The sequence below is a fragment of the Trachurus japonicus genome, chromosome 4 (genome assembly GCF_045865225.1).
Source record: "Trachurus japonicus isolate A0001 chromosome 4, Traja_1.0".
NCBI lineage: Eukaryota > Metazoa > Chordata > Actinopteri > Carangiformes > Carangidae > Trachurus > Trachurus japonicus.
In genome coordinates, this window is record NC_140910.1 from 10,882,630 (window position 1) to 10,907,842 (window position 25,213).

The 25,213-nt window shown below is 40.9% G+C and overlaps 2 protein-coding genes and 1 pseudogene across 5 annotated transcripts; 1 reads left to right on the forward strand and 2 right to left on the reverse strand.

Moving 5' to 3' along the window:
• Positions 1-381: 381 nt before the first annotated feature.
• On the reverse strand, positions 382-4,367 carry LOC146988487 (flavin-containing monooxygenase 5-like; annotated as a pseudogene). The gene is made up of 10 exons (XR_015035700.1): positions 3,956-4,367; positions 3,640-3,822; positions 3,358-3,531; positions 3,127-3,266; positions 2,781-2,980; positions 2,375-2,608; positions 1,284-1,405; positions 1,101-1,173; positions 895-964; positions 382-811 (listed from the first exon to the last, which is right to left on the reverse strand). The product of XR_015035700.1 is annotated as a flavin-containing monooxygenase 5-like (transcript).
• Positions 4,368-8,348: 3,981 nt separating this feature from the next.
• Positions 8,349-16,562, forward strand: LOC146988488 (uncharacterized). Its single transcript, XM_085775323.1, has 3 exons — positions 8,349-8,622; positions 15,362-15,514; positions 15,662-16,562. The coding sequence occupies exons 1-3, from the start codon at positions 8,349-8,351 to the stop codon at positions 16,432-16,434; spliced, it is 1,200 nt and encodes a 399-aa protein (XP_085631449.1). The 3' UTR covers positions 16,435-16,562.
• A 4,712-nt stretch (positions 16,563-21,274) lies between these two features.
• Positions 21,275-25,170, reverse strand: gpx4a (glutathione peroxidase 4a). Of its 3 annotated transcripts, none has more exons than XM_085773886.1 (7): positions 25,040-25,170; positions 23,141-23,235; positions 22,900-23,044; positions 22,450-22,601; positions 22,261-22,285; positions 22,036-22,095; positions 21,275-21,616 (listed from the first exon to the last, which is right to left on the reverse strand). In XM_085773886.1, exons 1-7 carry the CDS (start codon positions 25,106-25,108, stop codon positions 21,584-21,586), a joined length of 579 nt encoding a protein of 192 aa, XP_085630012.1. In that variant the 5' UTR covers positions 25,109-25,170; the 3' UTR covers positions 21,275-21,583. The 3 variants fall into 3 exon arrangements, with proteins under 3 accessions (XP_085630012.1, XP_085630014.1, XP_085630013.1); XM_085773888.1 differs by lacking the exon at positions 25,040-25,170 and adding an exon at positions 23,496-23,655; XM_085773887.1 differs by lacking the exon at positions 22,261-22,285 and having other exon boundaries at positions 22,036-22,120; positions 25,040-25,165.
• Between the last annotated feature and the right edge of the window lie 43 nt (positions 25,171-25,213).

Here is a 25,213-nt window from a genome sequence, read left to right on the forward strand (position 1 = left end):
TCAAACATCCAGCATTCACTGTGTCGAGTAGAGACAACTGGTTCTAAAGATTCTGCCTGTATGAGGAAATTAATTCATGTGTTGGAGAGTGAGGAGGAAGGAGAAGTGAAACCACTCTGACTGGTGGAGGACAAGATCAGTCTGTGCAGTTACAGAGCATCACAATCACAACCGTGTTTATTGCTAAGTATGTTTAGAATTCATTTTGGTGTTTAGGGTGCAGACAAAAATAAATATAAGAATAATTATATCTGTATATATTTAAAAAAATATATACAGTATATAATAAAATTCTGCAGTCCACTTCCCTGTTCTCCCCTCCCTCTCTTTACTTCACAAGTCTTTCATAAAAATCATGATTGTTTTGTTGGAAAACACCAGAAATACAGTAAATGATTTTTGTACAGATCCCACACCTGTTTATTTCAAATTGCTCTCTTTACTTTTGTGTCTGTTGACACATTTTCTATCATGTTCTTGTACCTGTGAACCAGGTGTCCCTCAGAAAACTCTTGCTCCTGTCCAGAATCTGAGCTGCTCCCTGCAGCACAGCCATGATCACACTCCCTCCAAATGTCAGCAGCCACCGGGAAGAAAGCTCTGACGCCCTGCTCTCTGGTTCTGCTACCGCTCTGGTTGTGAAAGGCTGAGCCACCCGCTCCCACTGAGTAAGGATAGCGTGTTGGGCTCCGGCCCATAGACCGGGCCCAGTAAGGCGGTACTGATACGGAGTGAGGGGGCCAAAAACCACCTGGACCCAGAGCGCAGGATCTCTCAGAAGTAACATCAGTAGGTTCGGTCGAACTCCTATCTGTAATTGGAAATGCAACACGATTGTGTCTTCTGCACATAAATATGGTAGCACAGTGTTATTCAAAGCTGAAGTGAACTGACCTGCTTGGCCATGAAATCCAGGTATGGGATGTAATCTACCTGAAGAGCAGCCTGCGTTGGGCTCGGATAGCTGAGGAAATAAAGAGAGGGTTTCTCTCATTGTTGTCAACGAAACACGTTTTGAGTTTTGAGAGCATCAACTTTCCACAGGAGAAACATTAATGATGTTAATGTCTGGGTCATCAGTGTAAGGAGGATGATTTTACCTTTTCATGTTTTTCCTTCTCTCAGACTCAGTGATTTCCATCATTTCCGTCCTAGATGGAAGACGGCTTGAACCTTGAAGGTAAACAGCACAGAATGACACGTCTCATCTATTCTGTGTGTGTGTGTGTGTGTGTGTGTGTGTGTGTGTGTGTGTGTGTGTAAGCTGTGTATAGAGTGTTTACCTGTAAAGACCTTCACAGCCCACCGTGCCTGCAGTTCTACTATGGGCGTGATTGGTCCTTTAGTTTGGAAAAGTCCCATGATGGCCAGTGTGGGCCGTTGCAGAGAAGGAGGAAACAGTCTTCTAATGTAACAATTTGTGAAATGATAGTTTGGTTAAAATCCTTACTCATGAGTGAACAATCTAACTTTTCAGACTTTACATAACAATATAGTTCAGTAAATTTGGAAGGCATACTTTTAATTAAAGGGATAGTTCACCCAAAATTCAAATTTCACTCATTATCTACTCACCCTCATGTCGACTAAAGGCTGGGAGAAGTTTCAGAGTCCTCCGTGCCTTCTCTGAGTTACAGCAGGGCTCCGTGCAGCACTGCATGTCCATATGATGGTTGCGAACACAGCTCACTTTTCTTCATCCAAAAAGACACACCAAAAAACATCCAAATACCTCCATGCTGCTCGTCTGTAATGTCCCTCTTGTATTGAAGCCCCGACATAAGAAACTGTTCCAAAAAAAATTAAATAAGTCTATATTTTAAGCTTGTTTGTAGCAGAAGCTCCCAGTGTTGCTGTGCTGGAATCTCGCGTGATTTGCAGAGCCGTGAACTGGGTGTCAATGCAAATCGCGCGAGATTTCGATGGACCAGGAAGAGCAGTGCTGGGAGCTTCTGCTACAAACAAGCTTAAAACATATACTTATTTAATTTTTTTATTTAATTAAAAAAAAAATTTTTTTTTGTATTTCTCATGTTGGGGCTTCAATACAAGAGGGACATTACATACAAGCAGTATGGAGGTATTTGGATGTTTTTTGGTGTGTCTTTTTGGATGAAGAAAAGTGAGCTCCGTTCGCAACCGTCATATGGACATGCAGTGCTGCACGGAGCCCCGCTGTAACTCAGAGAAGGCACGGATAACTCTGAAACTTCTCCCAGCCCTTAGTCGACATGAGGGTGAGTAGATAGCCTAATGAGTGAAATTTGAATTTTGGGTGAACTATCCCTTTAAGTTTTACTAAACTTAAATGTTGTTTCTACAGCAGTAATGTATGAAAATAAATAGATAAGGCATTTAATTAAAAATTATTTACTTGTACAATGTCAACTCTCCCCGGGGGCCCTCAGACAGAGCTGCAGGCAGGAATGGGAAGGTTCCATTATACCCTGTACAGAAGACCACAGCGTCGATGTTCTCCTCCACTGTACCATCTTCAAATACAACTCCTGAATCCACAAACCCTTTCAGGTTGGGCTTCATGACAAGCGCCCCCTGAAGGATTCGACCAGGAAGATCATCATTGATCAGAGGTTTTCGGTCCAAAAGTCTACGAGAGCCATGAGATGATGAACAAATTATTTTTTTTTCCAGTTTTACACTGAACATTTCCCCTTTTTTGTATTAGCAAACAAATAATGAAGTATACAAATATGTTTGAAAATGCATGGCAGGAAACCCAGAGTCATGAGGCCAAGAGGAACTGACAAAAACTGTGTGACCTGTGTCTGGGCTGCAGTCCATACAGTCTGTGGTCGTATTTGCGGTTCAGTGCTCTCTCTGCTGCCCAGTTGATCAGAGCTCTGGGTAGAAGCATCATGAGGATGCTGTGGACCCTGGTGATAGCTGTCATGTCCAGAGGGAGACCATTGGTGGACATCCTACCAATCACCCAGGCCCCTTTCCGTGTGCTGAGGAATGTCTGTCAGAGAAAAGAATATGGAGCTTATGTCCTGTGATGAAAATAATTTGTGATCTATAAAAAGTAACAATGTTCTTCAAAGCACATTGTCTTTCTTAACTCCGAGAAGCAATGGAGGCAAAGCTTTTCAATTCTTTCTATTTCACCTTCTCTGCTGATCTGCTGATCTCCACAGCAATATCTCCTCCAGAATTCCCAATGCCAACCACCAGCACCCTCTGTCCTCTGCAGGCATCTGCATCTTTATACTCCCAGCTGTGAAAACACCTGCCAGAAAATGTCTCATCCTGGAGAGATACAGATGGTTCAAAAAAAGCAAAGTATGAATGAACCACTTAATCAGTCTTTCATCAATTTCAGTGACATTTAACTTTACTGACCTGGAAAGTCTGACAGGGGTAAGGCCGGGTGGGTGTAAAGACCCGAACACACCAGAACCGCATCAAAGATGTGTCTCTCTTCCTCTCCATCTCTGTTTATGGTCACTACATCCCACTGACCGGACAGAGAGAAATCTGCTCTCTGTGTAACACTCCTTACTGTGGTCTGGATCAGGAACGTGCATATTGAAACATATTGATATTTTCAATTTCACATGACAATATATAAGGTAAGTAAGGGTAGTAACACTGTTGGCATGGTAAAACAGCAATAACCTAATTGAATGTATCTAAGCAGGTTAAAGTGCTCAGCATAGAGTCTGAAGTACTGCAGGAGATGGGAGTTATACATGTAGTTCGTAATTCAGCCGGCACGGGAAAGTCACTGAAACACATCATCTCCTTTGAGGTGTTCACCACCAAGGAGCGATAGATGCTGGATCGCTCTGGTTCAGGAGACTCCTGTGGACACAGAGAGACCATCGTTGGTAAGGACATGTACCACCTTGCTTGTGGAAATGCTACATAATGCTTTGCTCATATATCTTGGATGCAAAACGAATGTAGGATGAATATGTGGGATGATCTAACTCACCATAAATCTCCACAGGCCGCCAACGTCATCACTGCTTTCAAAGAACACGGGCTCCAGACCCTTATCCACACAGGTCTTGATACAGACCAGACCTGAACTGCCCGCTCAGACCACCGCCACACGTCCAACCATTACTGAGCACTTGTTTAGAGAGGAAAAAGTTTTTCAACCTGACAGTGGGATCAAGGAATCACCAACATTAGTGGTAAGTTTCCTCTTTGTTTTAAATGTGAATTGCAGGGGCATTCATTTCACCCACTGCTGTGTTAAAGAGTCCTAGTTTTATTGTTTTCACTCCACTATGGGACTGGACCTATCCAGAGAGGTGGGGAGGACCCAAGTGCAGAAACTAGGGCAGGTGCAGTGGAGACTATCAGGTCAAACACCAGTCAGCCAGATGACCCCCTTTCTCCCAAAGTTTTTTTAAAGGGACAGTTCACCCAACATTCAAATTGCACTCATTATCTACTCACCCTCATGTGGACTAAGGGCTGGGAGAAGTTTCAGAGTTATCCGTGGCTTCTCTGAGTTACAGGGGGTCTCGGCGTAGCAGTGCATGTCCATATAACGGTTGCAAATGGATACCACTTTTCTTCGTAACAAAAAGACACACCAAAAAAACATCCAAATACCTCCATGCTGCTCGTATGTAATGTCCGTCTTGTATTGAAGCCCCGAAATGCAAAATTGTTCCGAAAAAAATTAAATAAGTCTATATTTCAAGCTTGTTTGTAGCGGAAGCTCCTCTTCCTGGTTCCTCCAATTTGGACGCATTTCGGGGCTTCAATACAAGACGGACATTACATACGAGCACTATGGAGGTATTTGGATGTTTTTTGGTGTGTCTTTTTGTTACGAAGACAGTTGGTATCCATTTGCAACCGTTATATGGACATGCACTGCTACGCCGAGACCCCCTGTAACTCAGAGAAGCCACGGATAACTCTGAAACTTCTCCCAGCCCTTAGACGACATGAGGGTGAGTAGATAATGAGTGAAATTTGAATTTTGGGTGAACTATCCCTTTAAGTTTTCAGCATCAGTGTCATTTATGTAGCCTTAGTCCCAGTGCATTAGTCCAAGGGTGTGTTTTCTTTCCCCAGGATATAAAACTTGGAGGCCCGGACTCACTAGCCATATCTAACTAGCTGTAAACAATATTATGAAGTGTTTCAAACCCATGACCAAAATAGTTGTACATGCAGTCATTGTGTTACCTTTTGATGAAACTGTAGCAGGAATATATGTATATTTTCATCCATGTAACTCACCCGTGAGGTCGCCAAACTCCACTGTTTTAAAAACTAGGTCTAAGTTCTACTGCCTGACTTTAACCTGCAAAATAAAGTTCTGTAAGTAAATGGTTCCTTCTTCACTTTAAAATCTTCTTGTTGGGAGCATTGCAAGTTAGTTTAAGAGGTATACTGTACCACCAATCAGGAGGAAGACGACACTACTCCCAACTTCACCAGAGCATGAATCGAAGAAAAATGTTAAACTACAGTACTAATCAAAGTTGTATGTGTTTGTCGTAAGAACTGCAGTGTCAGAAGTGCTGTTAGGACATATGAGTTGCTCTCACCTTCTTCTGCAAGTCCTGTACAGTTATGAGCAGATGTTAAAGAGTCTGTAAATTCACATAAAAAGAGCTGTTACTTATCAATGTATCAGTTAAACAGTGCTGAGTATGGAGGGACTTTAACCCTGAAAGATCCTCAAACAATAGTGTATGCTGTGTTGATCATGTGACACTAAAGAGGAGTGAACCAGTCCACTCAGTGCAGGAGTGGATTAAACCATTTTCACCACTCAACGGGGCAACTCAGCTCTGAAATTGTTTTAGATACAAAAACAAAATCAACCAAACTATTTATTTATACCATTGGTAACAGTTTATTGTGCTAATTATGTACTAACAAAACTACAGAGAAAGACAAATGCTTTGATTATTGATTTGTGACGGCCCTCCCCTGTGTCCCTCTCCCTGTGTTGGGCCCTTGGCAGCTTTAGTTGCATGTGCCTGCCCTGCCCTCACTCTGAGGTAGGCTACAGATGCTGAGAAAAACGGGACACCTAGTGGCTAGAAGGTTCATATCATGGTACATTCTCTTTCAATACATTATATCAGTCATGAGAAATTGTTCCGAAAAAAAAAAAAAAGTATATGTTTTAATTGTTGTTTGGAGCGGAAGCTCCCAGCACTGCTCTTCCTGGTCCATCCAAATCTTGCACGATTTGCATTGACACCCAATTCACAGCTCCGCAAATTGTGCAAGATTTCGGCAGAGCGACACGGGGAGCTTCCGCTACAAACAAACTTAAAATATAGACTTATTTAATTTTTTTCGGAACAATTTCTCATGTCGGGGCTTCAATACAAGAGGGACATTACAGACGAGCAGCATGGAGGTATTTGGATGTTTTTTGGTGTGTCTTTTTGGACGAAGAAAAGTGAGCTCCATTCGCAACCGTCATGGACATGCAGTGCTGCACGGAGCCCTGCTGTAACTCAGAGAAGGCACGGAGGACTCTGAAACTTCTCCCAGCCCTTAGTCCACTTGAGGGTGAGTAGATAATGAGTGAAATTTGAATTTGGGGTGAACTATCACTTTAAACAAGCAAGAAATTTGGTATCCTACAGTTGGTGTATATGTGGCAACATACTATTCTTCTTCAGAAAATAATCATTATGAGATAAAAAAATTCTTCTCACCACTGGCACACGTTTTCAGATGGACATGCCTTTGATCAGGGAGTGGTGTTGCCTTCTTCTAATGGAGCGTTTCAGAATAGAAGGGTATGACAATCCTAAAACATGTTCCAATCTTTGTTAATAACACTCAATGATCAACAAGTGATTCGCTAAGCTAGTTGAACATCTGGCTAAAATAACAGACCGGTAGTTGCCTCTTTAGTTATGGCTTAGGAGGATCAAAATAAAAGGAATATTTATACATGTCAGTTGTGCACCAATTATTTAACTTTTCCAAATTTCATAATTTGGATTAATGTTTTGCTTCTTTTTAAGTCACGGGCAGCGGTTTGCATTCTGGACAACTGAGGCCAAAAGCCTTATTAAGGGAGACCTGCCACCCGTGCCTCGACAGAGTGGCCTCGCTACTCAAGTTCCACATTCAAGCAGTCAGTGGTCGCACTGAGGCTGAAAAGGCACTGGTGGACTTCATTGTGCACTCACAAGGAGCTGAGCAGCATTTGATGGTAGTTTTCAAATTGTTTACATTTTCTCATTAGCTACTAGTGCTAAAATTAAAAAAAAGGCACACTGCCACAACAACCCCTTTGTTAGGATTATTCTCAGAAATTGTATCACTCAACACTGAACTAACTAGCTCCTTTGTTAGCTTTAGGATATGCATTTGTGTATATGCAATGTTATATAAATGTATGCCATTATGTATTACTGCCATTTATAGTCAGTAGGCCTATTTCAGGCAGTGATGAAACAGGTCCTAGTTTAGCTGGACAGTGAAGAGGAACAGAAGACCCTCTTCACCCATCTTAAGTCACTGCTAGACAGAACTCAAGCAACAGTGAAATACACTGATGAGGTTCAGTTTATTTGTGAGGTTCTGGGAGGAGGCAGAGCAGGTCTTCCTGGCAGGGCCTGCTGTCGATCAAAGGTAAGAGGAGAGAATAGGAATTTCTGAGTACATTGATGGTTCTTCTATTCCAGTATTTATCACTTTGTCTGTTTCAGTGAAGTGGACGAGTTCTGCAGGAGGCTGGAAAGGCAGATGAGGAAAGAAGGATATATAAAGGCTATTTGTGAAAGTCTGTGCAATAAAACATTTGAAACCATTTCATTTCATTGTAGGCTATTTTATGACTGTTTTGTCATTATAACCCCATGCAATAGAACATTTAAAAGCATGTCATTGCATTGCAGGTTAATTATTTATGTAGTCCAAAAATCTTTCTATAAAGTTTAAAAGTGTTCCAAGCTTCACAAACAATTAGATCTTGGTGTTTTATTTGGATTGTATTTATTTAGTCCAAAAGATTTTTAAAAAGTTTAAAAGTAGCCTAATCCAAACCTCACAAACCATTAGATTCTTGGTGTTTTATTTCAACTTTAATTTCGAAAATCCATAAGGACGGTCGAGGGACGGTCCAGACTGTGAAGTTGCAGTTTTACAGTCAACCAGTAGGTGGCACTGTCAAAAACCGGGGTCTGAACGTGCAGGTCTCCGGTCTGCAGCTGCAGAGACATACTACCACGTGACATACAGGAAGCTGACCATAGACTGTATAAGAAGATGACTGGTCATGGGGGGTCTCGGTTCATAAACCGTCTTTGATTATGCCAATTAGCCTACATCCATGATCTATGCACGTGCGAGCCCAAACTGGAAGAGAGTCCTTTTTACAGTCTATGGAGTCCAGCAGCGGGGAACGGGTCTCCTCCAGGTCTCCTCCAGGTCTCCTCTCAGGAGCAACAAAGAGTTGGAGTAAAATGTCTGAGGTGGAGTTTCTGAGAGGATTCGTTACCGACAGACTCACCGCCGTCTCCCAGGAAATCTTCTTGGCCGTGGACAGAGTCGTAGCCGGATACGAGGCGGAGGCTTCGGGCTTCAGACAGGAGATCGAGCGGCAGAGGAACCTGCTGGATGTTCTCCTGCAGCCAAGAGTCGTCCTCAACAAAACCGGTTGGTGATTCAGGTTTAAATCCATAGACATCAAAGTTGTGGTTTGTAGAGAAAGAAAGAGGACATGTTGTACTACATTATCTTTTAACTTTTATGTGTCTATCAACAATTGTAGGCTACTACAGGAATTTACAAAATCTAAGGTCTTAGTTGAGGCGACTTACTCTGTAAATTGACTTAAGTTAGCTATTATCGATTAGCAAGTTAACAATTTATCTTTTTTATTTGAATTTATTCCCATATGTTAGTTAGTCCTGTTTTTGGAGCCATCACCAAAATCAACAGATGAAAGGTTTATTTTCCCCACACGTTCTTTGCTCTGTGGTTAGACGTAAGACACTATGCTTTAGATTAATCGTGTCTTCATCACACACAGACTTAAAGTTTAGTAGTACATTTTATGATTGAAGTATTACAATTCAGGATTTAACCACTGGTAACCTAACAGGACATGTTGGACACACTCAACAAGTTCTACAAAGAGTAATGGTATTGTAGCCGTTTGTCAAAAAACAAAGAAAAGTTCCAAATCAAATTTCAAATCATAAAATTTAAAGGGCCACTGCTGCACCATGGGTTGTGGTGTATGCAGAAAATGTCAAATTTCCTCTGTGCCTCTCACACTCCTTTTAAAGCAGAAGTAAGCGGATTTGTGTTAATATAAGTCTTAAATAGTTCTATCTTAAATAGCCTTAAGCCTTAAATAGTTCTATCTTCCGACAGCAATCACTTAGGCCTAAAAATGGCCCATATAAATATATGTAGTATTAGGAATAAATTAAATGAAGTGGAGAACATAATCTTGTCAAATAATTTTCATATTTTAGCCGTGTCTGAAACGCATTTAGATTCTACATTTGAGGACACATCACTGATGATAGAGGGGTTTAATATTTATAGGAAAGACAGAAATGCTTATGGAGGTGGGATCTGCATTCATGTGCAGCGCCACCTACCTGTAAGAATAAGACATGATTTGATGCAAACTGACATTGAAGTTCTTTGGTTGCAAGTACACTTAAAGCATCTCAAGCCTATACTTATAGGATGTGGTTACAGACCCCCCAGTGCTAATTGTGAATATTTAGATAAAATGTGTGAAATGCTTGACTCTGCTTGTTGTACAAATCTTGAATTATATTTTATGGCAGATATTAATGTAAACTGGGAGTTGTTGTCCTGTCCAATGAGAAGGAAATTGGTTGATATATGTGCAGCTTCAGGATTGACTCAAGCAATGAATAAACCAACAAGAATTAGCTTTAATAATGATGGCAGGAGAGTGGCCACTTGTATTGATCATCTCTATTTAAATACACCTGAGATCTGCTCCAAAGCTATATCTATGCCTATAGGATGCAGCGATCACAATCTAATTGCAATAGTTAGGAAAACAAAGGTGCCCAAGAGAATAATTAAGAAGAGGTCGTTTAAAGCATTTGATGAAGAAAAATATGTAAGAGATGTTTCAAATGCTAAGATATCAAATATTCTGTTGCTTGAAGATCCTGAAGCTGCCTTTAAAGTTTTTGATGATACATTAACAGGTGTTATAGATCAACATGCACCTGTGAGAAAAGCCACAGTGAGGACTGTTAACTCACCATGGTTGGACAGAGAAACAAAAGAACATATGATTGAAAGACATCAGGCAAAACAGATTGCTTTATCTTCTGGTATTAAATCAGACTGGCAAATTTATTGTAAATTAAGAAATTTTGTTACAAAGTTAAATAGGAGGAGAAAAAAAGAATATTATGATAACATAGTTCAGGAAATGAAGCACGATAGTAAAAGATTATGGAGTACACTAAATGTTTTAGTTAAGGGCCACACCAAGTCTTCACCATCTTACTTAGAAACTGGAGGAGAGTTCTTGACCAAACCCAAGGATATTGCTAATCATTTGAATAATTATTTCATTAATAAAATCGATAAGTTAAAAAGTACTGTACAGCATAATGATACTGACCTCGCAGATAGACTAATTAACCAAATTATGGAAGGTAAAGAATGTATCTTTGATTTCAAGACTGTTACAGTTTCAAAAGTTGAGTTATTATTAATGAATTGTAAGAATAAGTCACCTGGGGTTGATTTTCTTGATGGAAGGTTATTGAAACCTATTGTTGGTATTGTGGCCCCAGTGGTAACACATATAATTAATTTATGTTTGACTAAAAATATATGGCTTCAAGGATGGAAAATTGCAAAAATAATACCAATTCCCAAAAACAAAAAGTTGCAGTTTTCTGAGTCAAATAGTCGACCTATCAGTTTATTGCCAATTTTGAGTAAAATCATGGAAAAAATTGTGTATGATTCAGTCATATTTTTCTAATAATTATTTATTTACAGATTTTCAGCATGCTTACAGGGAAAAATATTCTACAACAACAGCTATGACACAAATGTTAGATGACTGGTGTAATGAAATCACCCAAAAGAAAATGATAGGAGCTGTCTTCCTGGATTTTTCGGCAGCGTTTGATATTCTAGATCATGAATTATTATTGGCAAAACTGAAACATTATGGGTTTTCATCATCAGCTTTGTTAATTATTAAAAGTCAGTCCCTCCAGGAATTCGCGATGTTGCGATCGCAACAATTAACGCAAATTCAGCCAATCCCCGCGAATTTTTGCGATCTTGCAATTTTGTACAATCACCGCAACTTTTCCGCAAATTAGACCAATTGTCGGTGCTTTCCGCGAGTTACACAGCAGAGAGTGCGAGTCTGGACGGAGCGGTGGTTGAAAGTGAGTCCACGGAGGAACAGCGTGGCTGGGCTGACGGCAAGAAACTTGATACAACGTGCACAAAGTGATAAGTAAAGGAACACAAGCTGAGTTGAACGTGTTGAGTGTGTGAGCTGTCCTGCTTGACCACCCGAGGCTGTGTCAACCCCGAGGGGGAATCCAGTGAGTGCGCCACTGCAGGGCCGGAGTGGAGCAGCCGGCGGCCAGGTGCCCCTTCCCCCATCCTAAGGCCCTGGCCCTGGACTTGAGTAGCCACCCTCCCCTTTTTATTCAAAAACTGGACTGTTTTAATAAAACAGTTCTTTTACCACGATTTTTAAACAGACATTTTAATTAAAAGTAAAACAACTTTCAACTCTATATAATTTTCCTGTGCCTTTCTTAACAAGTGGAAAATTGCTGGTATAACATGACATAACATAACACATCACATTAATTTGTGACATTTCAAAATTTTCAATTTTCCTTTGATTTTTAATTATTCAGAACAAAACTGCAACTTTTTTTTGCAACTTTCGCTGTCTCCCGCAATTTAATCGCAACAAAAGGGCTTAAAACATCGCAACATTCACCGCAATTTTTTCAAAATGTGGCCGCAAATTCAGGCATTTTAGGCCGCAACAATCACAAAAAAAGCCCGCGAAATCCTGGAGGGACTGAAAAGTTATTTGAGTGAGAGATGGCAAATGGTTTATTTCAATGGAAGTGAGTCAGGTTTAAAACAAGTAAGACATGGAGTACCCCAAGGAAGTTGCCTTGGACCTCATTTGTACTCAATTTTCACCAATGATTTTCCCTTGGCATTAAAAACAGCTCGCATGACAATGTATGCCGATGATACGACAATTTATTTAGCTGAAAGAACTATTGATGGATTAAATAGAAATTTAAGTGAAGAAATGAAGTTGGTTTCTGAGTGGGTTAACTGTAATGGATTAATTTTGAATGTGTCAACTAGTATGGTTATTGGATCAAACTATTCACTGCGTTCAAACCCAGAGCTTAATGTGATGATCAATAACAAATTAATTAAACATGTGAAAGAGGTAAAATTATTAGGAATCATCATAGATCGTACATTATCATGGGACATGCATATTAAGAGGATAATAACCAAAATTGGAAACATTCTTTCAATGATTAGGAGATGCTCTAAATATCTAACAACACAAATTACTAAACAAGTCATTCAAGCACTGGTTTTGTCACATATGGATTATTGTACAGTTGTTTGGTCCAATACCTCACTAGCCAACATCAGAAAACTGCAACTTATACAAAATAAAGCAGCACGTGTTGCACTTATGTGTGGAATAAGGTTGAATATTTGTCAAATGCATGCCAGTCTTGGTTGGCTGGATGTTAAGCACAGATTGTCATATTTGTTGATGGTTTTTCTTAAAAATATAATAACAACTAAAATGCCATACATTTTGTATAGAAAATTGTCTTTTAGTTCAAACATACATAATTATTCAACTCGACATGCTGCTGGAGGTTATTTTATTTTACCCAGGGCACTCTCTCAAGGTACAGTATTATATCAAGCTATGAAGGAGTGGAATGCCCTTCCGAATGATGTTATACAACAAAGAAACATGGTTAGTTTTAAAATGAAACTAAGAGATTATTATTTTGCTCGCAATTTTGACCATCAGTAGCCTATTTGTAAATTGGGTCCTGGTATTCTTGTTGTGTAGTGATTCAATGTAGGAGCGGGTAACATATGTTAAGTGTTTGTCTTGGATGTTTTGTTTTTGTATTGAGTATGTGTTTTCTGTATGTATTTTCTGTTTTATTTATTAATGTGTTGTGTGTTAATGGTTTGCATTTGTCATTTATTATGATGAAAAGACCCCAGGAAGAATAGCTGCTGCGTGGCAAAAGCTAATGGGGATCTAAATAAACTAAACTAAACTAAAACTTATATAGAGTGTTTGGTCTGAAACACGGGTCTGTCAGTCACTCTGCTCTGCTGTAAGCCGAGGAGAAAACTTTCCTTGTATCCTACAACCTTTATCCAATGAGGAGAGAGAACGGCATAAAGGGGCGGTCCTCTCTGTGTGTGCAGCCAAGGGATGCGCGTGAATGTGGTGACGTAGGGACGAGGGCGGGGACTGCTAACTCCATCTAAGTTAGCCAAAACGACTGGATGGCTTAACTTCTGCTTTAAAAATCCATTTGCCCACGCAGGTGCATGCTGGTCCCTTAACATAAGCCTACCTATATAATCTCAGGTGCCCCTAACGTGCCAAAATGAAACAAGAACACAAATAATAAACAATAAAACACCTATACTTAAGCAATATCACACGAGAGGGAGTGCTGTTGTACTGGTCAGCACTGGTGTGTTTCTGTTGTAGGCACGAGATCGCAGATAATAACACTAGTTAGAGCATAACCGGTCCGTGTGTGTGTGTGTGTGTGCGTGTGACACACACAGACATAAACACACACACTGTTACCCTGCATAGGAGCCGAGTGCATGTTCTTCACAGCATACATGAGCAAACATAGAGACCGCATTACAGCAGAATAAGCGTCACGAGCAGCTCAGTGTTTTCACAGTCGGACTTTTCTCCTCCACCTTTACTCCTTTCCCACTGGTCAAAAAACCTGTTTAAACCCGCTAACAATCGGCCGACTCGGCAAGCGACGCGGATTAAAATCGGCTTTAATCGGCTCGGCTCCGATCGGCTTGCAGTGGGGAAAGCCAGACCCGGGTAGATCCATGCGGTCAACCAAGGGGGGAGTTGTGGGTTATACAAGTGAAGACCACTTCCGCGTTCAAAAAGCTGCAGTACCCCGGCGGCCTCTGTGGGCTGGCTCCAGAAGGGAGCAACTCCAATTGAGCCCCATGTTAAAATAGCCGACTTTACATCCTAAAAAAACATATTTACAGCCTGGTACATGTTATTTTTTTGGTCTCAACCGATAGTTTCTACCCCCGCACACACTCTACCGTTTTACTATTATTATGTAAAATTCTCGCCAATTAGGGCGCGGAAACGTTGAGTGACAGGTCCGAGCAGCTCCGTGGACAGCTGCTTCGAGGCCAGTGGGCGGGTTCTCGGCCGGCCAATCCAACATGGCGCTGTTCAGGCCGCCATATTTGAGTCACAAAAACGACTCCCCAAAACCAATGGGTGACGTCACGGATGCTACGTCCATTCTTTTTACAGTCTATGAGTCAACCCGCTAATTTACGTGATGACGCTAAGCATTACGTGACGCCACGTCATCGCGCCGGTCATGTCTCATATCACGTACCACGTACCTGTTTCTTGCACCGCAGATGAGAGCGGGGCGACAGGTTTATGCTCTGTCTGATCTTCCAGCGGGGGGTCAGACTCGGCTCATTTTGGTCAATGGGAAAGGGGCCAAATGCCGATTGTTAGCGGGTCGACCCACGTTAAAAAAAACCTGCGTCGACTCGCTAATTTTAGTGGGAAAACGGCTTTTGTGACCACTCCACTCATTTCCTCCCTCTTTTACAGCTTTCACTTTATCCTTCCTCCCTTTAGCTGCAGCTGCTGCAGCTCAAACAAACTCTACAGTACGCTCAGTACAGTAGGCAGAGTATCAGACGGTAGAGTGACAGGCTGCTGTCGTGCTTTTGACTGTCATGTGATATCAAGGAAATATGACCATAGCCGATTATCGAAATCAATCAAATATTTATCACGATCCCGAATCGAGATTGTTTTATCGCCCAGCCCTATCTATCTATGTGCTATGTGCTGTTACGTTGATTAAGTTTTATTTGAGCAAAAGTAAAAGTACTGGTGAAAAAATCCACTCAAGTAAGAGTAAAAAGTAGCTCTGAGACCTCCGGCCAATCAGAGGCTCATAGCAGGAGCAAAATTCCTTGAGCTCAGACTAGTGTCCACTGAGAAGATCATTGGGGTTCATAGAGACACCAGTTATGAGTGACAGTATGAAGACACTGTTGTTCATGATGTGTTTCATTGTTTCTGCAGGTGATCAGCACCTATTGAAGATTGAAGCAGAGGATCCACCTGAGTTGACCTCTATTCTGGATCAGGAGAACCCAGAGAGTCTACATGTTAAAGAAGAAAAGGAGGAACTACCGACCACACCAGAGTTCCCCCTCACTTCTGTTCATGCAAAGAGTGAGGATGAGAAACCTCAGTCCCTACAACCTCATCAAAGACCAACTGAGGCAGAGCCTCCATCCAGCAGCTCAGCTGGACAGATAGAGGTAGAGATAGAGGCCGATAGAGACGACTGTGGAGGATCTGAACCAGCCAGGAACTCAGATCAACATGAAGATCTTCAACCAGATACAGATGATGAGGTCTCAGAGTTGTCCTCTGAGAGTGAAGACTGTGATGATGACTGGAGAGAAACCAGAGCACCTGAGTCTGGTTTGAACAGTGAAGCTGTTCATGTAAGTGATGAAGAATGTAACACTGGTAAGAAGTCTCACTGTAAGAAGTCTCACAGCTGCTCAGAGTGTGGGAAAACATTTAGCAGACCCCCGGATTTGAGGACACACATGAGGATCCATACAGGAGAGAAACCATTTGACTGTGCTACCTGTGGTAAACAATTTAGTCAAAGAGGGAGTCTTAAAGACCACATGAGGATCCATACAGGAGAGAAACCATTTGACTGTGCTACCTGTGGGAAACAATTTAGCCGAAAAGGTAATCTTATAAAACACATGAGGATCCATACAGGAGAGAAACCATTTGACTGTGCTACCTGTGGTAAACAATTTAGTCACAGACATAATCTTAAAGAACACACGAAGATCCATACAGGAGAGAAACCATTTGACTGTCCTACCTGTGGTAAAACATTTAGTTCAAGAACAGGTCTTACAGATCACATAAGAGTCCATACAGGAGAGAAACCATTTGAATGTCCTACCTGTGGTAAAACATTTCGTCAAAGATGGAGTCTTAGAGAGCACATGAAGATCCATACAGGAGAGAAACCATTTGAATGTCCTACATGTGGGAAACATTTTAGACATCGAAACTATTTGAAATATCACTTGAGACTCCACACGTGGGTAACCATTTAATTGTGCTATTTGTGGGAAAGGCTTCACCAAGAAGAAAAATCTTTTGTTTCACACAAGAGTCCATTCAAAAGCGAAGCCATTTGGTTGCAGTGTTTGGGGGAAAACATTTATGGAGTTGGAGAATTTGGCTGCACATGAAATCCCATCAAGGAGGGAAACTTCAGTTGTTGTCTTGAGAGGCACATGAAAGTCCATACAGAAGTTAAACCATTTTCTTGTAGTGTGTGTGGAGTAAATGTAAGGCAGTAGGTAGTCTTAAGACACCTTAAATCATTTAGTTGCAGTTTTGTGATGAGCCATTTTGTCAACAGGAAGATCTTTGCGTGTACACAAGAATCAACGTAGGAGAGTAAACGTATAGTTGAAGTTTTTGTGGCCGTCAATGATGTTTCTGGCAAGAACAGACGTAGGAGTGCACGTAAACTTAGGACTGTTACTGAAGGCAGCAGCAGTGTATGTGTGAGGCTGCAGTTATTGAACTGTAACAGCTCTTCAAAACACAGTGAAAATGAATTTCACATGTAAAATATTTTGTTAAAGTTTATGATTTTAAAATTGTATGAAATGGATTGTTCATGAATGCTACAAATAAATGACAGTGGTAACTGAGGCTGCAGAGTTCCAGCTCATTCCACCACAATAAAAATGTTCATTGTTTATCAAAGTGTAGCAAATTCTGTAAAAATCATCTCTTTCTGGTCTTGTACTTGGTGGAAACATCTTTTTTTTTTTAAACCAAAGAAATTAAGGGTCTGTTCATTTTAAATTGGAATACCATTTTCTCTGAAGTTTTGAGTTTAATGTTTAAAGGAGCTGTATGTAAGAATGTGGCCCAAACCGTTGCTGCTAACCCTAACCCAAATTCAAAACACAGCAGTGTGTGGCAGTAGCTCTGACGCAATTTACGCATGTTGAGTACATCTCATATGTTAGTGTTACAGTGCAGTAAATAGTAAGTTGTGTATACTTGTAAGAGGAGCAGCAGGGCAACAAGAATATGCTGGGTTTTTCTGCTAACAACTACTGCTAACAATTTGATTTTGTTATTTTGTGGAATTTTGAAATATTTGGTTGTGCATTGCTATGTCACTTTGACAATATCAAAACGTGCGGTGCGATCGGGATCCGTGTGCTATTACTTTTTCTCAACAGTTAACAAATTTTTTGCGACGTAAGTCAAAAACTGCGCAAAAATTTGCATTGAAGTCAATGGGACGGGCGAAAAAAAAAGAGCGAAAAAGAACAATCATTGGAGTTTTACAAACGTCTACTGCTCAGGCATACTTTCACCTAGAGACTTCATTTGAACTTTAAACAGTAGACACAAGTCTTGTGTATTGGTGTATTATTCCACGTTTTGATAGGTCGTATAGTTTTTGATCAATCCCTGATCAATGACCATGATCATTTTTGGAGAAATTATGAGATTATAATGGGTGTGTATTCCACGGAATGTTCGTGTCAGAATGCGTGACATCATCGGTTAGAGTGGGAGAGAGCCCAGAAAAAATTTTCTCTTTCCACACTCGGCCCGGCCACAATTTACACTCTACACACATGATTTTTTCCAAATTTGTAGACAAATTTGTTGCGTCTCTCACAGTGTGCTCAAAATATCAGAGAGATTTACAGAATTTGAATTGGCAGCCTCTAAGTGCGGCCACATCTGTCTCTGCTCCTCATTGACTCCAATACAAAGATTTTCTGAGAGAAGCAGAACGGACCCCTGTTTTAAACTTGCAAGTGTCTGTAAAATATTTACTGTAGAAAGTAGAAACACCAAATCATACCAAATTTTTCAGGAAGTCCTTACAGCACTGTTGATCTGTGTTTTTTTTCTGATAGGAGTTACAGTTTGTCAGAGTAAGCCTAATGCAAGACCAGTGCAGCCTCAGAAAATCGCTCTTTTTCTCAACGTTTATGTCTGCCTCAGCCTGGGGGGCCCCTATAGTCATTGGCAACCACCTCAAGTTGCCGTGGTAACCTCTGAACCAGAGCTTGTTAACTTTATAAACAATCCACCTGGAGCTCGTTAACATGTTTATATACACACACACACGCTAAATCAGACTGATACAGGATGCAGCTCATGTGTCAAGTCAGTCACACACACACAGACTTTAGAACCAGCTCTTGAAGCTGTTCTCAGATCAGATTGTGCCACATTTACACAAACAGTTTCATACAGTTCTCAGGTCAGGCTTTATTCCTCCTGATGCTCCCTGTTGTAGGCTACTTAATTGACTTCTCTCTCAAAGCTCTGTGCTTATTATGGGCTGCTTTTTTAACTTTTATACCATTGCTTCAGGCACCTTCATCGGGTTTAGTTCAAGTCACTGGCAGATGTCTACCAGTGATGTCAGACAAAGCCTTTTTATGAGGGCCACCTGAGATAGCGAGATGGGCCGCGATTGGTGGTGGTGGTGGGGAGGTTAACATTTGCGATAGTGCTAGCCTAAATTCATTGTTCATTTATAACAAAAACAAGAGACTATAGTCTTGAATTTGACATTGTGAAGTATAGGTGTCTTGCTGTTATTCAGCTCATGATTTTATGGACATGTGTGTAACAGTCTAAAAAGTGAAAATGAATCATATTTCATCGGAAAAGAACGATGATATCATAATCCATGATTAAACAGCTAACATGAGTGTGTAAAAGTACTCCATTTGAGATTAGATTATGCAATTAATCACTGTTGTTACACTAGTGTTGAATATGGCTGTAAAGAGTCAGTTTCTTGCTGAGCTTTGCCAAATTTCACCTGTCAATCTTCAAATAGCTACCAAACAACGTTAATGGATGCTAACTGTCGCATCATACCCAGCTACTGATTTCAGCCTCAGATTATACAACAAGTAGTTCCAACCAAGCAATCTGATTGGTCAACAAGACATTTAGGACGTGCTCAAATCAACATGACAGCACGTCTGACTCATCCGCCATGTCATGTTGTTGTATCCAGGGCCGGCTCTTGGCATAGACCAGAGTGATAGATATAACATATATAACATAGATATATCTATCGCTCTGGCATAGACCAGAGCGGCATCTTTATGCAAATGAGAGTGACTGAGGCATCCTGGGTAATTTAGGGGCAGCGCGGGTTAAAATCGGCTTTAATTCGGCTCGGCTCCGATCGGCTTGCAGTGGAAACGCCAGACCCGGGTTAACCCGCTAATTTACGTGACGGCGTTGAGCGTTACATGCCGCCACGTTAATGCGCTGGTCGTGTTTCATATCACGTGCTCTGCTCTCTCTCTCTGCTCTGTATTGAAGCCCTGACAGGAGAAATTGTTCTGAAAAAAATTAAATAAGTCTATATTTTAAGCTTGTTTGAAGCGGAAGCTCCCAGTGTCTCAGTTCACTGCTCTTCCTGTGTCAGTGCAAATCACGACCGGCGGAACAATTTCTCATGTCGGAGCTTCAATACAAGAGGGACATTACAGACGAGCAGTATGGAGGTATTTGGATGTTTTTTGGTGTGTCTTTTTGGACGAGGAAAAGTGGGCTCCGTTCGCAACCGTCATATGGACAAATACAGCTGCGCGGACCCCCCCCGTAACTCAGAGAAGGAACGGAGGACTCTGAAAATTCTCACAGCTCTTAGTCGACATGAGCGTGAGTAGATAATGAGGGAAATTTGAAATTTGGGTGAACTATCCCTTTAACTTGAACTAGGAAAGGGCCACGTGGATGAAACTCACTCTGGTTTTCAGGGCGAGTGGCAGGTGGAACAACACAGCCCTGCCCTGAAAAGCACCCCCGCCCTGTATTTCTTTCCGTTTGGGAAGGGTATTTGAAAAAAAAAAAAAAAAAAAATAGTACATGATTTGCAAATGTAGGACTTGAGAAGAGAGTTGATGGTAAGTTCCTGTGAATGTTAAGTGCTAGTGAATGGTAAACAGACAGTCAGTTGTTGTAATGTTAAAGCAGTTGAGCTAGTGTCGTGTCTTACAATGCGCGTGGGCTGCGTGTTGGCCACAGTGAAACTGACAAATCACACCGCGTGGTTGTTGACAAATTGATGGAGACATGTGACATTTTGTGTGTTCAGGAGACGTTCCTGGCTAAACAAGACTGAATTCTATTCACAGGGACTTTCATGGGGCGGGTGAATCAACAACTGATTTAAGTGATAAAATTGTCTGGGGTAGGACCCAGGGGGAGTAGCCACAATGTCTCTGTAGACATGTATCTCTCAAGTCTAGGTACTCAGTAGAACTGTCTCCAGCACCTTGGACATGACACTGGCCAGAGCTATTGGCCTGTAATTATCTGAGCTGTTCAACTTCCCCACTTTATAGAACCACAGAAATCATAGAGTAACACTCTGTGAACAAAAAAATCTGTACAGTATAACACATAGCCACCAGAGGGCACAGTTTCTTACTGGCGAATGCTATAATCCACTGGTATGACTACAGATCAATATTTTTGTGGTTTTCTTTTTATTATTCAAAGTCTGTGGGATTAATCACTGTTTTTCCATCTCTAGATTAGACATGTGACAATATTTTGCTCACAAATCATATCTGTACTTGTCATCTTAGTACTGAGTCGCTGTTTTGCGGATCTGACATCCAAAGGATAAGAATGTTAATTTTAGACATTTTTCTACCCAGAAGGAATAAACACAGATTAATTTTAAACTCTGGAACTCACTTATCAGGTATTTTCTGACTCACACTTTTCATCTTGACAGAAATAGATTTTGAGTCATTTTTATATCCTACAAAATGAAAGAGTGTTATGGAAATATTCTATTAGCAACACCACCACCACTTGAAAAAATCCCAGTAGTTTGCCAAGAATACAATAAAAATTGAAGACAAAATGTAATTCAAACAAACCCTTAGTGCATTTTATTAAGAAAACAATGCCACACATTAGTCTACAACAAATAATGAATTAAGGGCTCCTTCCTCCTTCTCCCCAGAGAAACAAATGAATGAGCCTAGTAATCCCCCCAGGAGGTTTGCACGCCATTTTCATCAGGTCTGCTCTGTCCGCCAGGCGGGTTTGTGAGCAGACTATCACTGTTCTGGGGCTGGATCCAAACTACATCCACTGATGCTTGGAGAGGCAGAGAAAAGACAGGAGAGGACGGTGGAAGGACAATGTGGGTATCAGACAGTCATTAGGGCTTTAAAGGTACCGGGGAAGGTCCTTCTCCACCACCTGGAAAGAAAGCAAGAGAGGCCTACATTTTAGCATGTATTGTAAAGGTAAGTGTATTAATAACACCTGGAGAAACAACACACAGTATGTACAGCCAAAATCTGTCCTTGTGAATAATAATGACAGTTTTTAAGAAAAGTTCACCCCATGTTGAAGCCAAATGATGACTTTTCTTGATTTTGGTGTTTTATTTATTCATATATATTTTCAATCCATCTTTGTTTTTGCTTGAACTTGTTCATATTTACAATACAACACTGTACACTATGCTATAAGTGGTCACATAAAAAATAAAGTTAACACACACACACACACACACACACACACACACACACACACACACACACACACACACACACACACACACACACACACACACACAGAAAAGCAGAGTAGTAAATGAAGATGTTTGTACATACACTTGGATCATCCAGGGGTCCATATCTCTTCACCACCTGCCCCTCTCTATTGATCAAAAACTGAAAACAAAGGAAACATAAAAATCTGAGTCACTGTTTTAAAGAATATTATAGCTATCATACCATACCAATAATGTGGAGAATGACAGCTTAGCAATGATGACACAGAATAGTAAACATTTGCCCTATATAAACTTTGAATCAATAAAGATTTTAATTATTTACCTTGGTGAAATTCCACTTGATACTACTGCAAAAATGAAAGTACATCATGTTAGAAAATGATCATTCAATCACTAGTTTGTGTACCATTTTGTTGTAGTTCCAATATAGTGAATAAACATGTCCACACAAATCAGTATTTGATAAGGTGGTAACTGCTACGCCTTCTCTTTACCAGTGTTTGTCACTTACTTTCCAAGGAAGCCTCTCCCGTTGGGCTGCTCCTTCAGCCACTTCCACAGAGGGTGAGCACTGGCCCCGTTCACATCAATCTTACTAAACATGTCGAACCGAGCATTGTAAGATTCTGCAAACTGCTTGATCTGAGTTTCATTGCCAGGCTCCTTCAAAATAAAACAAGTGAGAGATGAAAAGAGAGGTGAGTATTAGTCGAGTCTGCAGCTAGTCTTAAAGTCCTGTCTATATTGTATATGAAATTATACAAGAGAAGAAAACTACTGAATTAGTACTCTTGGTTTAATTTACTGCAGTGTGATGCAGCTTTTCAGTTGCACAACAAAGAATACAATACAGGGTCTCATGCGGATTGGTTTGTTGTTTCACGTGTATGTAATGCAAAATATTCATTCTCAGGCCTGTCTGATCATGCTGCTTTAACAAAACACTAGTGTATCAGCGTACCTGGTTCCCAAACTGGTTTGAGGGGAAGGCAAGGATGTGTAAACCTCTCTCAGCATACTTGGCGTGCAACTGAGTAAACTGAGAGTAGTTTACTGGGGTTTTGCCTCATTTAGAGGCAACGTTGGTGATGATGACAACATCCCCCCTGCAAACACAAAGATACATATCCACAGTGTTTTAGCTCTGGTGGACTTGTAACTGAACACTAGAAAAAATGATAGGAGGTCACATATAAACTTACCGGTATTTTTCGAGGGAAACCACGTTACCATCAATATCAGTCGCTGAGAAGTTATAAATAGATGTGGCTGTCTGCCAGTCCTCTAGTGGAGTAGACTGTTTGGGGGGAAGAGGGGTAAAAAAAAAGAAAAGAGTTCAGACATTTGAGCTCACATCCAAAGAGCACAATCCAGTATGAGCCGACAGACTCAAATCTATCCTGTTGCATTAGATAACACAGATGGAGCACCAATAATGAGAAATTACTAAATGGAAATCTTTAAAAACTCAAACATTCACTCCAAATCATAACACGGTTTGTTGGAGTATTTGAATTTTTGAACCAGAGCTCCAGTCCATATGTAATTTTTTCTTACCATAACCTGCAGCAGGACAGAGAAAAGGACAGTGGACTTTAAGAGACGCATGACTGCCCCTCAGTAAAGTCCTCTGAGGGCAGAGTGCAGTCAGATCTCTACAGTAAACCACTCAGTGGACTCAGCCTCACCCTGACTAATGAACCACGATCTCACCACTGACAGAGCTCAGTGTCCAGCCTCCTCATGTAAAGGGAGCAGGTGATCATTAACAGAAAAGATAGAATCTGGTTCTCCAATTGGTCCCTCTCTTTTGCTCCACAGACTCCTTATAAAAGCACATATTTGGGTCATAGGAGGTTGAGCTCCATGTGGCCGGGGCAAAGAGCAACAGTCTGAAGAAATGCATCCGGTAAACCCATTGCATAATGTGTTTAATATCAGGATGAAAAACAAATAGTTACATCAGTGAACTGGCACAAGTTACAGCACACAGAACTCCCGACGACTCACTCTGGTATAAAACCCAAAAACATTTGTTCATTCGACCAAATGAATTTGGGCAAGCAGGTTGTTTTAGTCTATTTAACAGGTAGAGAGTTGGTAATAAAGTGTGTACCCAGGCGGCCAGGCCTGGTATTTTTCCATAACATAGTTGCTGTAACACGTCTGGTGATACTGGAGGACCTGCCAGGCATGCAAAGCATTACACAACAGATTGAATGAACAACACGTTTTACACAACAGCTGTGATTGACACAAACGTGTGCAGAAATCATGCATCATGGCTTTTCATTGTAAAAATGGTTACAGTTTTTAATGGTTGAAACTACCATCATTTATTTGACCCCAGTACAGTGTAGGCTCTGCTAAACTCTGACATACTAAGTTGAACTTGATGTCAGTATTTGCTTTGTAGGCTGTCATATCTAAACTACTCAAAAGTTATTTAAATAAACCCCACCCATAATGTTTATACTTGAGGCTATATATTACGATACTTAACTTCTACTTCACAGCTTGGTGACACACTTTAGTTACACACGTTCTTCAGCACTGATGATATGTTGGATGGTTGTAAATTGAAATAAACACTGCCCACTTAATTAATAGGGTAATGTAGCAGAACCATGCTAAGGCATAGCCTTTAACGTGACAGTGGCTGTTCCTGTGTTTCAGATTGATAAACTGTTATCAGCCGACTCCAGTAGCAGGAGAGTGATGCTTGAAATGACCTTTAGCCTACTACTCTTTCCCCCTCACGTCTTCCATGAATACACAAGTTCAACTGTCTGTGTGCACAGTAGGCTACACTGTTAAAATCGTGCTCCCTCTGCTATCAGATAAGAAAGTTAACTGCATCAGCAATTCATCAGCACCAGTCGAATAACACTTTCCGGGTTGTTTTCCCTTTGTAAGAACGACAGAATGAGGTTGGTCCTTGTATCTTATCCAATCGCCTCGCTTCGCTTATTTTAAATGACTGGTCGACACTCGCAGTCAGACATACGGACACCATGTAAATCACAGTAGGCTACCACTCGCACTCCGCAAATACCGTATATGGTTTACGTTACCGTTGTGGATAAAACAAAGTACAGTACCATCGCCAGAAGTCCTACTCCACTGCTCACCACGGCCCCAAATATAAAAAATACATATAATGGTCTCATTTTTGTTGGGGTGGAGAGCACATACAGATCAATAGCTATACAGTAGTGTGGCTGCAGACTCCGCCCTGCCTGCAGCTTTGTTGTGAAACAGCACCGGGTCAATAA

Excerpts from the sequence above, each read along its gene's own strand:
- LOC146988488 (XM_085775323.1), top strand. The coding sequence starts at position 8,349 with ATGGAGTCCAGCAGCGGGGAACGGGTCTCCTCCAGGTCTCCTCCAGGT. Across the intron at positions 8,623-15,361 it reads AGTCGTCCTCAACAAAACCG|GTGATCAGCACCTATTGAAG; the intron begins GTTGGTGATTCA and ends TTGTTTCTGCAG. Across the intron at positions 15,515-15,661 it reads CACTTCTGTTCATGCAAAGA|ATCAACATGAAGATCTTCAA; the intron begins GTGAGGATGAGA and ends CCAGGAACTCAG.